Raw genomic sequence first — 17,955 nt, 5'->3', positions numbered from 1 at the left:
AAGACACACAGTTCTTTACAGCCTCACAGACACAAGAGCAATGACGCACCCAGAACATTCCTGTCTCACACACACATACACACACACAGAGCAGAAAAAACATCCTATTTGTGACCTTGCCTTACATGACACTCCATCACGTGGTAGAATTATCAACAAAACTTGCTTTTAATGATGGTGTTGACCTGAGGAGTCTTCAGATAGAGGCTGGTGGCCTGAAGAGACCACCGGCAAAGAAATGGCTCAGGTCTTGGACCCAGAGTCTCCCAGAGAGAGAGCTGACCTCTTACAGGGCGGGGAGGCCAAACCCTCTGATGCTTCGAGAAAGAAGACTAGAAATTTGCCTGGGGGAAAGAAATTTGGTACAAAATACATTCAGAGCCCCCTGGCCAGGCCCTGGGGTGGCCCGAATCCTAAAGATGAAAGGCTCAGGGACGAGGACAATGGGTCCGATCCCCCAGCCCTTCTCTTTGTGTGGCCGGGTTCCAAGGGGGTGGAATGTATGAGTCATATTCCTCTTAGAAAAATATATCTCTTTACACTTGCCTTCTCCATCGTCTCTTGGCTATTTGGGAATGAGCATTTACCTGCACCCCAAGGCTTCAGAGGGAGCTGCTTGGGGGGGTTGTTCCAGACAGAACAGCAAGGAGCTGTGACCTATGGCTTTTGCATCTACATGGTGGGGGTTGGTGGTGCAGGTATGCAGGTGTGGGCAGGATGCGAAACCACGGGTACCCAAGGTGAGGGGAGAGAGGGAATCCTGGAACTTGATGCTTTCTAAGACAGATGATCAGCCACCCAGTCTTTTGGTTGGACATCTCAGCATCGAAAGAGCAGCGTCTGTACAGATATGAAGAACCATCCCATCACCCCTTTCCTTAAAGGGCCCCCCTGGACTATGACCAAAGGTGGGTCGCTGGTCTGGGAAGGTTGTGGGGCTCTCTCTCGCTCACAGGTCACATGATTTGGGGCACGCGTGTTCTCCCGCCTGGACAGCAGAGGACCCGCTGGTAGGGGTTGGAAGGGCAGTGTCAGATCAATGCGTGGGACCCCACGGTGGAGAGAGGTGTCACCCCTGGAAGCGGGTCATCTCCTGGATACAGCGGGCGAGGAAAGGGCAGAATCCCAGGTCCCGAAGTGGACACGCCACGTGGGGGCTCCGGATGCCTGTGACCCCACCAGGTGGCCCCAGTTAACCTACCCTGAGAGCCAGGGCCTCTCTGACCCACAGAATGTCAGAAACCTAAGCCCACGGAGAAACCTCCCAGCAATCTTCCTGCAGACAGAAGTGGCCCGGATAAATCCTGTCACCGCGCTTCCTGGGTGGGGTAGGATGGGGCTGCTACGAGTGCTCAGCCCAGCACGGGGGCGAGTCTGGGCCATTCCCTTTAGCTCTTGTGCCAGGGTCCTCCACACCCGCAGTGAGGAACCCCGATCTCTGGGACACCCAGGAGCCCTCCTTCCCACAGGTGCGGGGGGCAGGGACACCGGAGACAGAGCAGGGTCCAGGCGGCGGGAACTCCCCAAACCGGCCGCCCCTCCATCTCCAAGGAGTGGGGGGGCGGTTGCGAGTCGGTGGGAGGTGCCTGCACCATCTCTTCCCTTGAGCCTCCTTCGTCATGCGGGAAACTCATCGGAGGCCAACGCTAGGCCAAGGGGATGGTCCCTACCTACATGGGAGAGCGGACTGGCGGGTGGGACTCCCCAGGGGCCCGGAGTGCCCAGGGCCTGCTCGGTCTGGACGGCCCGCCCCCTGCCCCGGTCTGATCATCCATCATCTGGGGTAGTAGTCGTCGGGCACGCCCGTGAGGTTCCTCCCCCGGAGCGCCGCGTCCACCGTCTTGATGTAGGCGGAGATGGTCCTCTGCATGTCCGCAGTGTAGGGGTCGTACTCCAGCTTGCGGAGCCCAGAGCGCTTGAAGTTGCCGTCTTTCTGGCTCTCCACACACAGCAGCCGGTCCTCCCTGACGGCCACACCCAGCAGGCCCACCATGCGGCCCAGCTGGACGAAGAGGTCGCGCTTCAGGTCCTCAAAGTGCACCACCAGCACCTTCTTGCCGAACTTGAGCCAGTCCAGCGTGTGAGTGGCCCACCACGGGGCGTAGTTCCTCACGAACTCCGGCCACTCTGCATGGACAGAGAGGGGAGGCGTGGGCCCGACGTGCGTGTGCTGCATACACACCACCACCACTGCTGAGCCCTGAAACAGCCAGACTTGCCTCCCGCCTCCCGCCTCCCGCCTCCAGGCTGCTGCTTCTACCTAAAACAGTCTTAGTCCTTCCTGCTCTTTGGGGAGACCCAAGACATCTGTCTGGGGCTTATGCCACACCAGGCACAGACATATATAAATCCTTGCTACTCTGTTTCTATATTTTAACAGGCAGGCGTGCTCAGTCCATCAGTTGTGTCCAACTCTTTTTGTGACCCTGCATATGGTAGCCCACCAGGCTCCTCTGTCCACGAGATTTCCAGGCAAGAATACTGCAGTGGGTTGCCATTTCCTTCTCCAGGGAATCTTCCTGACCCAGGGATTGAACCTACATCTCCTGCATCGGCAGGCAAATTATTTACTGCCGAGCCACCTGGGAAGCCCATATTTTAACATGCAGTGATCTTAATATATAATGAGATAAATATACTAATATAGCTATCAATTCACATATTCCTCACCCTGTGAGGCAGGCATCCTTGTTTTCTTCATTTAACAGAAGGGGGGAACTGAGGCACAGAGAGGTTAAGGAACTTGCTCAAGGTCACACAGCGAAAAACTGGCTGAGCTGGGATTTGAAACCAAATAGTCTGGTTTCAAAGTCTGGGCTTTTATCTACCAAATTATCCCATGTAGGAATAGCTATCCTGTGTAGTAACAATTCTTCTCACAGGGTAGTAACAGGGCCTTTGTATAGAGAACTGTAAAAAGCATACAAAGTTTTTAGCATGGTTCCCTGCACCCTGTAGAAGCGCAGTAAATGCTGGTTATCATTACCACTGTGATTTTTCTGTTCTCAGTTGAGGTGCCATCTTCCCTGACTCCCTAGGCTTAGCCAGGTACCTCCTCTGGGCTGAGGCCATGGTTTAAGTCGGATTATTTACAGTGTCAACCCTGAATATTCACTGGAAGGACTGGTACTGAAGCTGAAGCTCCAGTGCTTTGGCCACCTGATACGAAGAGTTGACTCATTGGAAAAGACCCTGATGCTGGGAAAGACTGAGGGCAAGAAAAGAAGGAGGCGGCAGAGGATGAGATGGTTGGATGATATCACTGACTCAATGGGCACGAGTTTGAGCAAACTCAGGGAGATAGTGAAGGACAGGCAAGCCTGGCGTGCGTCAGTCCATGGGTTCACAAAGAGTCAGATACGACTTAGTGACTGAACAACAACAAATTTACATTGTCATCTTGACACCTTTCTATCTGGTTCGCTCTCTCTTTGCTTTTTATTGAAGTATCACACACTGTTCCTCTGTGCTGTTCATTTCCTTGCCGCAGTAAAAGCACAGGATGGATTGTCATGAAGACTGGGAATGTTTGTTTGGGATCTCCTGGCTCCAAAGACAGGCTACAACAGAATGTGGGAAATTCCCTGGAGAAGACCTCAAAGAGACAGCCAGCCAGCTCCTGGAGCTGCTGAAACTGTGCTCAAGGGGAACCCAAGAGAGGGGTCATAAAGGATTCTGGGAACAGAGAAGGGGATTTGCAGCCTCAATTCTGAGCCCCAGCTGGATAGTAGTCAAAGGGTTGGTCCTCAGGAACCCTGAAGGAACCCTCGGGAACCCTGAAGGAACTCTCAGGAACCCTGAAGGAACCCTCGGGAACCCATGACTTCTCACAGGGGCAGTGCCACCCTGCATCTTCCAGAGGAATCTCTTCATTGAATGAGGGTCAGCAAGTTTCCCAAGCTGGGCTGGGGAGCCCAGCTGGTGCTTCATAACTAAATCCTCACCCCTGTTGGATGATGGACACCCCTTATCTCTTAATCATAGTGACTACCCAGAAAGGAAAAGACTACTGTTCATTTGTCACCAGTGAGGAAATGGAGGCTCAGAGAGATGAAGTCATTTGCCCAAGGTCACATAGCTGGGAAGCACCATCCAGACCAGGCCTGCCTGATTCCAGGCCCCCATCTTTCCCAGAAAACAGAAGCCTCACCCCCCACTCCCTCCCACTGCCTTACACCCAGCAGGGGCTTAATAAATGGTTGTTGAACTAAATTGAAATTCCCAGCAGCCAAGTGGCGATGTGATTAAGGGTTCCTCTTTCTTTGCAGAGCACATCAGAATCTGTGGCGAGGCTCCTGCTCCCCCAGCGCCTCCCTGGAACACCATGGCTGCTTGGAAAATATTTATGCTGATGACAGAGGTATTTTTTTTAGCCTTCAAATAGATTATTTACAATGTATCTAGATAATTGGGCCCTTACTGTTATAATGGGTTAAAACCAGATGTATCTGTGTGATTAGGAAAAAATCTAGCATGTGTATAGTCTGTGTTCCTTATTTTGCGGAAGCGTTTCCCCGCTCCTGCATCATCTCACAGCATCCCTGGGGATTCAGAACAACGGCCGCTCCCATGGCAGAAGCCCAGGGGGACAGAGATGACGATTGGTCACCCAGCAGCCCACATATCTGGACTTCCAGGCTTGTGACCATCTCAAGAGGTCCCTGGAGAGTGGGCCTTAGGAAAAGGAAGGGTCCATCTGCATGATGGTCTGCGTCCCCCAGGGGATGGCTCCGGCCTTGGATGCAGTGGGAGGGAGATGTGGATTCCAAACCTCCCTGGGGTGGGAATGTACATTGCTTGAACACCTACTGTGAGCCAGGGGGCTGTGCCAGGCACTTTGCAGGCCCTGTCTTGGGCAGTGCACACAAGAAGCCTGGAGAGGAGGAATTACCAGCTCCTTTATATACACGGGAACAAGGGAGGCTCTGAGACATGCAGCCAACTGCCCCAGCCCACACAGTGGGCATCCGTGGCAGGATTCGAACTTGCATCTATCCCAGACTGAGCCTGGCTCCTGCCCTCCTAGCAAACCCTTTAAGAGCACCTGATCTGCGCATCTCCAGCGTTCTTTGTGCCCCAGATCCTAGTCTACGGTCGCTCGCCTCACCTTCAGGTGTCGTCTAAGATACGGGGTTTGTTCACAGATGACTTTGAAGTCAGATTGCCAGCGTTCAAAACCCAGCTCCTCTTCATATTGGCTGTGTGACCTTGGGACGCCAAGCACTGTCCTTGAGCCTCAGTTTATCCATCTTCACAATGGAAGCCTTGCTAAAACCTCCCCCTGTACAAACGGAACTGGAATAAGACTTGCAGACCCTGCCACCAGACCTGAGACACAGGAAGTGCTGGATAAATGTTGGCCACAATTATTGTCATTTTTTTGGCCGCATGGCATGTGGAATCCTAGATTCCCTGACCAGGGATCAAACTCAACCCCCCTTTAGTGAAAGTGCGAAGCCTTAACCACTGGGCTACCACGTAAGTCCTATGGCTACCATAGTCCTGATGTTGGTACCCAGCATCTCTGAGATGCCCCACGTGGCCAGTCCTTTATGGGCAGCAGATATGTGCTCCCTCCATACCCTTTCTTATAGCAGAGATACCTCACTTGAAGCTCCTGAATGACTTCACTGGAAAGAAGAATAAAAACGAAAAACAAAAGCCCTCAATTAGCTCAGGATTCCCGGTAATTAATGGCTGCCTTCAAATTGGGTAATAAAGGCATGCTACACCACGGACCACTGGTAATGAGTGCTGGTTCCGCCGGAACTGCTCTTCACGTGGGCCTGGCAGGACACGGGCTGACCACTCTCTGCTTCGTCTTGTCGACGGGAGGAACCGGAGCCTGATTAATGGCTTAACTGTATTTAATTCCCCACGGAATCATTAAACATGGTCTCTGTTTCATTAAACAGATCCAGGACAATTCACCTTGTGTAATCATATCACATAAAACTTTGCTTTGGACTCACTCCAGGGAGATCGTAAAATTAACGTTATGGAACCAAAAGCTGGGGGTGGGTGGGTGGAGGGGTGACAGGAGCCTTGACCCAGCTGTAACCGGGAGGGGGTGCGGGCAGGGTGGGGTGGACACGCTCAGCAGGTGGCTGACCTCTGCCCTTAGGTGGGAGTGACCCTCACATTCTAGGCCGATGGTGTCCTGAAGCAACGATTCTCAAACTCTAAAGTGCATGTGGAAGCTTCTGGAAGGACTCTCGTGAAAATGCGAGTTCTGATCCAGGAAGCCTGAGGTGGAACCTGAGAATCTGTGTTCCTAATTCCCAAGTGATACTGATGCTGCTGGAACAAGGACCCTAAAGCACGGGTCTCAAACTCAAGTGCCTCCAGGGGTTGGATGTTAATGAAAATGGGAGGACTGGGCAGAGTGGGGGCCGTGAGGAGGGGGCTCTTTGGGGAAGGCACTCAGGCAGAGCACTTGAAGCCCTGGGTGAGGTCTGGAAGGAAGCACCGTCCCAGACTAACGAGGGGGCCTAGGCCCCCCAGTGCGGGACATGTGTCCCATACTTCCCATCCCCTGCAGCCTCTGGGCTCAGCCTCTCCTGATGTCTCCCTTATCTCTGGTTCTAAAGCTCCCAGTCATCCTGAATAGGGAAGAAGAGGGAAGGTGGCTCCTGGGAATTAGGAATTGCCTTAACCTGAGAGGAGGGGTTATGCCAGAAGAGCGGAACCTTTGAATGCACCAGGTCAGACACACCCCAGGGTAAGAGAGTCTGGTGGCTAATGCCTGGGTTTGAATCTCAGCTCAGTCAACTCCTGGCACCTGAGACACGTGACTCGCTCCCTTCCTGGGATGACTTTCTGCTACCAGTGGTGGCGGCGGCCCTTCTTACCTCCCCAGGGAATTAGAAGACGTAAATGAGATAAAGACTGCTAAGTGCCTGGTCCCATGTGAGCTTCCCAAGTGAGTCCCGAGCTTCTTATTTGGAGCAGTCGGCTTCCTTGGTGGCTCAGGTGGTAAAGAATCGCCTGCAGTGCAGGAGACTCAGGTTTGAGCCCTGGGTCAGGGAGATCCCCTGGATAAGGGAATGGCAACCCACTCCAGCGTTCTTGCCTGGAGAATTCCACGGACAGGGGAGCCTGGTGGGCTACAGTCTACAGGATTGCAAAAGGGTCGTCGGACAAGACTGAGCGACTAATTCTTTCACTTTCAGGATTACTGGGAGGTGGAGAGCTGGGTCTAGTTTTGCCATCACGTGCCTGAGTGATCCTGCCAGGCCCCTATCTCTCTTTGGGCCTCATCTTCCCCACTAACAGTGAAAGTGAAGTCACTCAGTCGTGTCCGACTCTTTGCAACTCTGTGGACTGTCACCTACCAAGCTCCTCAGGCGACAGTCCATGGAGATTTTCAGACAAGAGTACTGGAGTGGGTTGCCATTTCCTTCTCCAGGGGATCTTCCCGACCCAGGGATCAAACCTGGGTCTCCTGCATTGCAGGCAGACTCTTTACCATCTGAGCCACAGGGAGAAGGAATCAATTTGCCTGCCTGCAGACTGCTTTAAAAAATACCGATGTCCAGGCTCCACCCCTGTAGCGGTCCAGTGTGCTGTCTGAGCACTGGGATTTTCCCATGCTCCTCCTAGGATTCAGATGTGCTGGCGGGGATGAGTACCCTTGGGTACAGCAACCTCCTGGGTCCTTTGCCGCTCAGCAAGCAGAGCATCTGCTCCTGGAGCAGGATCCTGCCATTGGCGCCTGAGGGCTTCTCAGCCTGGCCACAAATAATGTTCATTTTTGATTGTTCTACAAATAAATAATTCAGAGACCTCTTTACCCCTTGGGAACAAATGTCACCCACTGAGGGAGTGGGTCGGCAGGGGAAAGGATAGACAAGCCCCCTGAGCAAACTGGGAAGCCAGGGCACACACAGTTGGTCAGGCAGGCCCAAGGGTTTTCATGGATGACATCAGCGCTGAGTGTGATTGGCTGGCTGGGTTAGTGTCATCCTGTCTGCTCTGGTTTTCTCTGGGGAGGGGCTGGGATGTGGAGCAGCTGTCGGGGGCGGGGGGCATGGGGAAGGTTTGGAGGGAGTGGGAAACACCCTCGGGGCTAGAGGCTGCAGCAGCTTGGTTCCTCGAGGCTGAATGAGGCGGGGAGGGCTCACGTTTACAGACCACCTACTCAGCATCAGGGGCTCTGTGTGGGAGGATTTGTGGCCATGGACATTCTGATCAATTCTTTATTGTCGCTCAGTGGTCCCTGGGTTCAAACCCCTGCTCCACCACTTCCGGGAACAGTGCCTTCAACCTCCCTGAACTTAGCTCGCCCCATCCACACACAGGGTTAACTGTGGGAGTTTACAAACACTGAGGAGACTGCCATTACAGTAATGGAGACATGGTGATAACCGATACGGGGGGTTGAGGGGTTTTGACTTTGGAGCTCTCCCCCACTATGATGGGGCCATTGCTCTGCACAGAGACATTCTCCCATTCTGGAATCTACTGAGCACCAGAGATGAACACTAAGCTCAGATCATCTTAATGATGTTCAGCGCTTGGAGACTGACAGTGTGACTTTCCAGCTGTGACCAAGGGCAAGTCAAGTCACTTAACCTCTGCTGGGAGGGTTTATTGGAATGATGCTCACAGGAGCTCACAGATGACCTCATGGCCACTCTGCCACTGACCTGGGTTCAGGTCTCTTGATTCCCAGGAAACGGTGGAACCTGCTTTGAATCAGTGTGGGAAAAAATGAAACTTGCTCAGTCTTGTCCGACTCTTTGTGACCTCATGGACTGGGGCCTCCCAGGCTCCTCTGTCTGAGGGATTCTCCAGGCAAGAATGTTGGAGTGGGCTACCATTTCCTTCTCCAATAGATCCCATTATCAATTACATGAGGGTGTATTGAGTGCTTCTAAAGGGCTGACTTGTTGAGTTTTATTACTTCCACCTTATAAACTGGACAATCCAAGTTCATGGAGGCTGAGGAGCTTTTCCTGGAAGTGGTGGAGTTGGAATTTGAACTCAGGGAGTCTTGCTCCAGAGCCCAACCCCTAACCTCTATGCCGTGATAACAGCCTGGCTCACAGAGGGTGATGCTCGTGGGCTGGGTGGCATATGGGAGGCACACCTTCTCAGCTCTAAGTGGGACCTGGGACCTCACACACGCCCTCAAGGGTGTCCTCCTGGGCCCCGGGGAGGAGACAGCCCTCGCCCCTCGCACTGCCCTTGGCACCCTGGCACCCAGCCCCCGCTCCCAAGTGGTACCTTTGCCCTTCCAGTGGGCGTGGGCAGCGAAGCCAATGTGTCCACCGTACTTGCGGTTGAACTCCGCCATGAGGGCCTTGTAGGGGTTGCGGATGAGCAGGATGGCTGCGTCGAAGGCCTCGATCTCCTTCTGGCCACTCTCATGTGTCTTGATGCAGATGGTCCTCCCACTGCGCCAATGGTCCCGCTCACCTTTGAACCCTTCCCGCAGCCGGGGAGGGGGCCAGGGGATACGGCAGTGAGCTGGGGGAGACAGGAGGCCTGCCCCACCCCATCCCAGGCCACCTCTGGGATCCTTAGATGTTCACTTGTCCACTCATTCAGTCACTCACATGTTTATTGAGCGCCTACTATGTGCCAGGGAGCGGGGGGAGAAAATGACTTGAAAAGCATCCATGGGTCACAGTTCTTGAGAACCAGACTATTCGAATAGTGACATGGATGTAAAGTCACTGCCCTGGTTAGGACTGCAGAAGAGGAGTATTCACACCCAGGTGCCATGATGGGGGCCCTGACGTGATCTGCCTGAGGGTTCCCCTTAGGGCAAAGTCTGCATTTCCACTCCACTGATGCTGGGAATGGCCGTATGGCTTGCTTTGGCCAATGGACTGGGGGCGGAAACGGGTCTTGGCCAATGTCTCAGGACCCAGCACGTTTCTGTTCACTTGTGTGTGTTTTGGGGGCATCCCAGGTGGCTCAGTGGTAAAGAATCCCCCCCGCCAAGGCAGGAGATGCAAGAGACACAGGTTCCATCCCTGGGTCGGGAAGATTCCCCGTTGAAAGAAATGGCAACCTGCTCCAGTATTCTTGCCTGGAGAATTCCACAGACAGAGGAGCCTGCAGGGCTGCAGTCCGTGGGGTCGCAAGAGTCAGACACAACTAAGCACACTGAGCCCAGCACACGCGTGTGTTCCTGCTGCCACTGTGAGAGGGACACGCCCTGGAAAGCTGTTGGTCCCAGAGGGTGAGAGACCCACGGAACAGACATGGGCCCAACCTGCAGTCCGGAGCTGAGCGGCCCAGCCAGCCTGGCCAAGATCACTGACCCAGTCAGGCACCATCCAGAAAGGCTTCCCGGGGCAAGGAGGTACTTAGGCTGAGAACTGAAGGATGGGGAAGAGTTTACCATCCCAGGTGAGAAGAGCCAGTCAAAGGTCCTGTGGAGGACGGGAAGAGGTGTGTCACACATGAGCGATTGGTACAGGACAGCAGAGGGCGAGAGGGGAGCATGAGGCCAGAGAGGGCTGTGGGGGTTGTGATGACGAGTTAAGTCTGTGCTGAGTCGCTTCAGCCGTGTCCGACTCTTTGCAACCCCATGGACTGTAGCCCTAGCCCACCAGGCTCCTCTGTGCATGGGGTTCTCCAGGCAAGAATACAGGGTTGCGTTGCCATGCCCTCCTGCGGGGGATCCTCCCAGCTCAGGGATCAAGCCTGCTTCTCTTCTGTCTCCTGCACTGGCAGCTGGGCTCTTTACCACTCACGCCACCGCTGGACCAGAAAGACTAAACAGTCCTTGGAAGGTTTAACGCAAAAGGAAGGAGGGACCTGATCAGGTTTTCATTTCAAAAGCCGAGGAACTGAAAGAAGTTCTGGGTAGCCGGTGGGGGCTTCTAGAGCACCGGCTCTGTGCCGGACACTGCTCTAAGCCCTTTACATGTCGTGGACACCTTGATCCTGTCAATAATCCTATGAGGGTTTTATTTGATAGATAAGGAAATCGAGTCCCAGAGACATGAAATAACTTTCCCAAGTTACAGAGCTGCCAAGAGGCAGAGCTAAGGTTCAAACCCAAGCCATGATGCCGCCCAAGACTATGCTCTTCACCATTTCGGCCTCTTGTGCCCGTGAGAGCCAAGGCATTTGGGTGGTCTGTTCAAAGCCAATTAGAATGCTAATGTACTAGGCTTTCAAGATACTGGCTGTGTTTCCAACTCAGTGAGTGATTTGGGATATCCTGTTGCCTTTTGGGCCTCAGTTTCCCGCATGAGGTGCTCAGCATACAGTAAGAGCTCAAGGAATGACTTAAATGGAGGGAAGGTCCCAGACACATAGTAGGTGCTTGATAAACAGATGCAGGTGAGATACCAACGACATGATCTCAGGAAATGTTTGTGGGATGTGAACTGAAGGGAAGATACCAAGCATGTGAAAGTGTTAGTCCCTCAGTCATGTCTGACTCTTTGTGACCCCATGGATTGTAGTCCGCCAGGCTCCTCTGTCCATGGGATTCTTCAGGCAAGAATACTGGAGTGGGGAGCCATTCCCTTCTCCAGGGCATCTTTCCGACCCAAGGATTGATCCTAGGTCTCCAGCATTGCAGGCAGATTCTTTACCATCTGAGCCATCAGGGAAGCTCACTAAGCACATAGTAGGTCTCAATCAACATGCCTGGGAGAGCTGAGTGGCAAGCAGTAGGTGCTTAGAAAGGGGTACTCCCATGTCCTTCCAGGGGGTCTGGTCCCCATTCCCCCATGCCTCCTCACCTTTGTTGTACAGAGAACCATCGAAGTAGTAGCTGCCAGTGTAGAAGCCTGTGGCCAGCTCGATCAGGTGGCGAGCCCATGTGTTGCCGGCTCCCGGGAAGCTGGCCAGAGCAATGAGCTGCTTGGACTTGGCTGGGAGGAACCGTCTGTCCATGCAGCGGTTGTCTGCAGAGGGCAGGGCACAGACAGGGGTCAGGGGCAGGGGCCGATCAGAAGGAGACTGTCCAGAAGGGACAGGGTGTGAGTCTCAACCCTGCCACTTCCCAGCTGTGGGAGCTGGTGCTTTGCGAGCCTGTTGTCTCCTTATCTGGAAATGGGAACAGGGTTGTGAGATAATATATGAAAGAAGGATGCACACATGGTAGGGGTTCAATAAAAGCCAGCCAGGAGGACGAGCCTTCTCGCCAACCTCAGTTTCTCACCTGAACAGTGAGGCTCTGTCTTATCACCTTTAATGCTTTCCTCCAGGTTAAAACCCACACATGGCAGCCATCTGCATGGGGCCCAGGCCAAGGTTTTCACCTGGACCTCCAAGCTCTGTGCGGCCTGGCCCTTGCACCCTCCTGGGCTCATGCCACCCACCCGCCCTCCCTTCCAACCTCCACACCTGCCAGCACCGGGCCCATCTGTGTTCTGCTCCTGCCTGACTGGGCAGTGCCAGGGGCGCTGGTCCCTCAGCCACGACCGTCAGGGCTGATGCAAAGTGTTATGTCTCGGCATCTCCCACTGCAGCCCCTCCTGGAGCTAAGAGGTCACAGTGGTGATTTTTTTTTAATAGGTGATGGCCCAGCAAAGGAGATTCGGCAGTGGAAAAGGAAAAGGAAAGAATCTTGGATTTTTGGCCCTACCGCTGCTTCTTCAGCCTGGACCCATGACCTCAATCCTTACCATAAAGTCACGGCAGGCAAGCCCCCCTTCCTCCTCTGCCCTGGCTCTCCTGCCCCTTGAGCTCCAAGCCTGCTCTCTGAGCCTCTCTCCTCCCCTATGCCCCCACTTCCTGGGAAGAAGGGAGTGACCCCTGCTCTAGCGTCTGTTCCATCTCCTTTCTCCTCCCCCAGCTCATAACTCCATCTATTTTCCCTATGTCTTCTCTCTCTCTCTCTCTCTCTTTCAGCTGACTTGATTATTAGCATTCAAACATGAACAAATAACTCCATTGTTAAAAATAAAAGTCCCCCTCCAGCAAGCACTCTCTCTCTGCACCCCTGTGGCTTCCCGGGTGGCTCAAACAGTAAAGAATCTGCCTGCAATGCGGGAGACCTGGGTTCGATCCCTGGGTCAGGAAGATGCTCTGGAGAAGGGCATGGCAACCCACTCCAGTATTCTTGCCTGGAGAATCCCATGGACAGAGGAGCCTGGTGGGCTACAGACCATGGGGTCTCAAACAGTTGGACACGACTGAGCGACTAACACTTTCACTCCACACCCCATTCAGCCTCACTTTTGGCAGAGTTGTCCACCCCCCATCCCATTTCCTCCTTCCACCGTTTCATGGGGCTCCTCCTGGCTCCGCCCTGCTCACTGCACAGAATCAGCTTCTGCTAAAGTCACCAGTGACCATCCACCATTCAATCCAGCCTTCCCTTGCTTTGTTAACTTGGCAGCATCTGCTACCTGCCATCATCCTGGCCTTAGAATCCTTCCAAGATGGTACCCTGGTCTTTCCTGTTCTGTATTAGCTGCCATTAACGAAGTCTCATCACAAGCCACACTGCTTTCTCAAAAGAGCCCTTCAAGGGGAAAGTCTGAAGTCCTAAACTTAAATTCCAATTCTGCCACCTCCTTGCCGGGTAGGTAACCTTGGAAAAACGATGGATCTGAATAAACCTCAGCTTTCTCACCCGTAACATGGGACGCTGATAATGGTGACATCCTGGGGTTCTCAGGAAGGTCAGAAGAGAGAACGGGTATTGAGTGTGAACACAGGGCTCACACACTGTGAGCTCTTAGTAATGATGCTACTAGCCAGAGACCAGCTCTCTTCCCCTGCCATGCACATTTAATCTGTTTGTTCAGAGGAGAGCAGACTTTGGGAAAACAAACAAGCGGAAAAGCATCTTTATCAAGCCAAGCAGGTGTCTGGGAATAGTTTTCATGGGAACACATTGCAAAAAAGGAGCCTAGATACAAAACTTTCTGGAGCGTGGTTATGTTCTATAATTTTGACAGGGGTGTGGATTTGATAGGACCCAGTTGGCATTGAACAGTACACTCAAAATTTGTGCATTTTGCTCTATGTAAATGTTACTTTGAAAAACCGTAAGCAAATATTGAATTACAATTAGTGATATGAGGACTGAAATGGAATCATGTTGCAACTACTGTGAAATGCATCCAGGAAGAAAAATTGAGGGATGGAGAAATGAAGAGATGCATGAGAAGGTGAACAGACCATAACGTTGAGAAATGTAAAATCTGTAGGATAAGTCTAGCATGTTCACTGTGTAACTCTTCCCATTTTTTTTTTCTGGAGCTTTGACATTTTTTTCATAATAAAATGTTGGGAGAGAGAAAGAACCGGGCCCCTCAATTTCCCCGGAAAATAGAATTCTCCATTTAACTACTGTCTGGGAGGTGAAGTAAAGGGGTTTATTTTCAGCATTAAAAAGGAAGTGTGTTTGGTTCTTAAGCCCACAAATCAAAACAGATGCTGGAGGCAGTGTAGTACATAGTCGGAACCAGACAGGCCTGGCCGCAGTCCAGGATGATCATGGCCTAGCTGTGTGATGTTGAGCAAGGCTTTTCACCTCCCTGAGCCTCGGTTTCCTCACTTGTAAAGTAAACTTTATGGGATCAGACGGACAATGCACGGGAAGCGTGCGCAGGGCATGTTGAGAAGCTGAGATTAGGAGTGCAGGCTCAGGACCCAGGTCGCCTCGGTCTGAATCCCAGCTCTGCTCTGTCCTAGCTGTGTGGCCCTGGCCGAGCTCTTCAGCCTCTCTGCTGAGCTGCCATGTTTGTAAAACGGTAATAATCGCAGTACCTATGTCATTGGACTGTTGTGAGCATTCGATGAGTTAATTCAGTCTAAAGAGCTCAGATAGTCCCTGGCACACAGTAGGTGCTCAATACATGGCAGTCATCGTGGACCATGCCCTTGGTGGCCTCATGAACCACGTGACTCTCAAACCTCCCCAGGGTGCGGGGCCTGCAAGTGCGACGTGGGAAACTGAGAGCAGTAATGGCCTGGGAATGAGCAAACCTATCAGTCAGGGGCTACTGAGTAGGCTCCGGTGTCCTGTTCGCATCAAGGCTGCTCCTGGTCACGGGATAATTAAGCTGAGTGTGACCCTTCCCCCAACCTGTAGCTACACAGTTCTGTACAGACTATCCAACACTTCCTGGAAACTAACAAAAGCTCATCCTTCCTGACTGGAGTGTAAATAAAGCCAGAGGGCCACCCTGGCTAAATACATTCCTGCTCGCTGAGCTCTTAGCGGGATTCAGCTGCCAGGGAGGAAGCCGCAGTTGGCCTAGTGGCGGCCACACAGGAGCAGCCTGCTGGTGGGGCTGCCGCTAGCTCTTACAGCACCTTTGTGCAAATCAGATCAAGATACCCCCCCCCCCTCCCCTGAGCAGATGCACTGTCGTCTGGAGTGCACAGCACAGCGGGCAGAGCACAGGCTAGCTCTCAAGCATCACTCTTCCTTCAGGCTGTGCTTGCGCAGTGCTCAACCTGCCCGACTGTACATGGGCTAGGGTCCTGGGAGATGAAGAGGAAGTCTAGCCCAGTGGTGTTTTGTTAGTTCTCCAGGCTTCAGAGGGTGTGCGGAGTGTCCTTCGCCCTGTGGTCAGAGGTTTCTAGCATGGCCCCTGGAGTCAGAAACCTGAGAGCAAACCACTCTTGTAGATGTGTGATTGTGGCCAGTTCTCAAGCCCTCTGAGTCTTGGTTCTCCCATCTGTAAAATGGGGATGATACTGCCCTGATCATAGGCTTACTGTGGGCCTTCTATAATTAAATGAGATGAGGCTTGGCACAGGCTGACAGGTATAGGTGGAGAGTGTTCTCAGACATTGGAGTACTCCTTCGCAGGTTTTCTTTGGGCCGAGCACCCCAACAAGTTACCTTTCCAATTCATCTAGAAATTTTATAAACCCCATGATCTCAGGTAAGTCCTGTTCTGAGTCTCAGTTTCTCTACCTGTAAAGGAGACATAATGACTGTTCCTGCCTCAGGAAAGCTGAGGGCAATCAGCGAGGAAATGCATGCGAAGGATTCAACACTGAGTCTGGAACAAAGAAAGTCCCTAAGTGCCATCACCACCACCATCATCGCCATCATCCCCATCATTATCACCATCACTATCATCACCATCACCACCATCACCATCATCCCCATAATCAGCATCGCCATCATCATGACCATCAGCATCATCATCACCATCACCATTATCACCACCATCATCATCACTCTCATCACCATCATCATCACCACCACCATCACCATCATCACCATCATCACCATCACTATCATCACCATCACTATCATCACCACCATCATCACCACTCTCATCACCATCATCCCATAATCAGCATCGCCATCATCATGACCATCAGCATCATCATCACCATCACCATTATCACCACCATCATCATCACTCTCATCACCATCACCATCATCCCATAATCAGCATCACCATCATCATGACCATCAGCATCATCATCACCATCATCACCACCATCATCATCACTCTCATCACCATCACCATCATCCCATAATCAGCATCACCATCATCATGACCATCAGCATCATCATCACCATCACCATTATCACCACCATCACCATCCTCACCATCATCATCACTGCCTGGTACCCCCAAGAGGTGGAAGAGGAGATAAACATTAGGTGTGGGTTCTACTGGCAAAGGGAGAAAGTAGAAAGGATGAGTAAGATGGAGAAAGAGAAGAAAAAATTATAAATTTGCAGGCTCCTAGAACTGGAAGGCCAACAATCTACAGCTTCATTTTACAGATGGAGAAACCGAGGCCCAGAAAGGAGAAATGACTTGCCCAGGACCATGTGAGTGATCTGGCTGGAGGTCTGTGTTGAAGACCCAAGTCTCCCACTCCCAGTTCAGATGTCTTTTCGCTCAATCTCTCTGCCGCCTTTACAGGAAGAGACACCAAGGGGGTACTCAGTGTGAGGGCTGCAGAGGAAGGTCTCCAGAACCTTCTCTCATATATTCCAGAATCCCGCTTGCCAAGGGCCCTCCCTGTGCTGCCCCTCCAGGGTCTCCAAGCCTGGCCACGCCTGCTAGCCCTGCCTCTGCCCTCTGCCCCCTAGCCTGCTGACGGGCTGGCTGGAGCACCTCTGGGTGGCAGGTGGCCGCTGGGAGAGCTTCTGGGGGCCTGCTGAGTGGGGCGGGGGCTGGCTTACCTTGGACCTGCGTCTGGTACACGATGAAGTAACTGGGGGTCCCACAGCTCTCGAACTCCTCCGCACTGCACTTCTGGGCACAGAGCTGCTCGTCCTCTCTCTCGTGGAGGGGGAACCGAGTGGTGGGGAAGCCACAGTGGCAGGCAGTGCCCGCAAGGGCCGCCAGCGGGTACTCCTGGGGATGACGTGAGAGAGGAAGGGAAGAAAGTCACTGAATCCCCGGGCAGCCTGGACTCTGGATGCAAACAGGATTTGTGTTCCAACCACCACCTTCTCCATCACCCTCCCTGACTCGAGGGTCCCCAAGCTTCACTAGGAAGATTCTGTCCTGTCTGCGTACCTCCTGTACTATTATATTTTCCAGCTTTATTGAGCTATAATTGACAGATAAAAAGGGCATTTATTTAAGGCGTATGCCTTGATGTTTTGATATATGCATACACTGTGAAATAATCACCACAGTGAAGCTAATTAGCATGCCCATCGCCTCACATAGTTTTACTTTTTGTTTTCCCAGGTGGTACAAGTGGTAAAGAATCCTCCTGCCAATGCAGGAGAAGCAGACTTGGGTTCGATCCCTGGGTTGGGAAGGTCCCCTAGAGGAGGAAATACTGCTCCAGTATTCTCACCTGAAAAAAGCCCATGGACAGAGGAGCCTGGAGGGCTACAGTCCACAGGGTCGCGAAGAGTCGGACATGACTGAACATGCATGTGTGAGCACGCACATGTAACTGTTTGTTCCCTTTTGAGACACAAATTTCAAGTTATGCTTTGAGACTCAGATTCAGATTTCAAAGGGAACTTCTTTTTTCTATCACTCTCAAAAGTAGTCCTGGTCGAGAAATAGCATTTTCATATATTTTCAT

The 17,955-nt window shown here is 52.5% G+C and overlaps 2 protein-coding genes across 5 annotated transcripts in view; one reads left to right on the top strand and one right to left on the bottom strand.

The window, feature by feature from the left end:
• The window catches only part of CMKLR1 (chemerin chemokine-like receptor 1), a 79,205-nt gene extending 64,903 nt beyond the window's left edge, over positions 1-14,302 (top strand). Inside the window, exons 2-3 of one of the 2 annotated variants that reach the window (XR_006545484.2) lie at positions 4,269-4,360; positions 12,490-14,302. The gene's annotated coding sequence lies outside the window, so the exon portion shown is untranslated. Of the gene's footprint in view, positions 1-4,268; positions 7,068-12,489 lie in introns of those variants that run through there. The other variant, XR_006545485.2, reaches the window with a different exon arrangement.
• WSCD2 (WSC domain containing 2) overlaps positions 145-17,955 on the bottom strand; it is a 116,578-nt gene continuing 98,767 nt past the window's right edge. For all 3 annotated transcript variants that reach the window (XM_006045053.4, XM_025267443.3, XM_044930028.2), the window contains exons 6-9: positions 17,090-17,264; positions 11,712-11,876; positions 9,229-9,429; positions 145-2,127 (exon numbers count right to left, since the gene is read on the bottom strand). In XM_006045053.4, coding sequence (XP_006045115.3) covers positions 1,775-2,127; positions 9,229-9,429; positions 11,712-11,876; positions 17,090-17,264 — 894 coding nt within the window. In that variant the 3' untranslated portion in view covers positions 145-1,774. The remainder of the gene's footprint in view (positions 2,128-9,228; positions 9,430-11,711; positions 11,877-17,089; positions 17,265-17,955) is intronic.

This window comes from Bubalus bubalis, chromosome 17 (assembly GCF_019923935.1).
Source record: "Bubalus bubalis isolate 160015118507 breed Murrah chromosome 17, NDDB_SH_1, whole genome shotgun sequence".
In the NCBI taxonomy this organism is placed as follows: Eukaryota; Metazoa; Chordata; class Mammalia; order Artiodactyla; family Bovidae; genus Bubalus; species Bubalus bubalis.
This window is presented reverse-complemented; position numbering and strand designations above follow the sequence as displayed.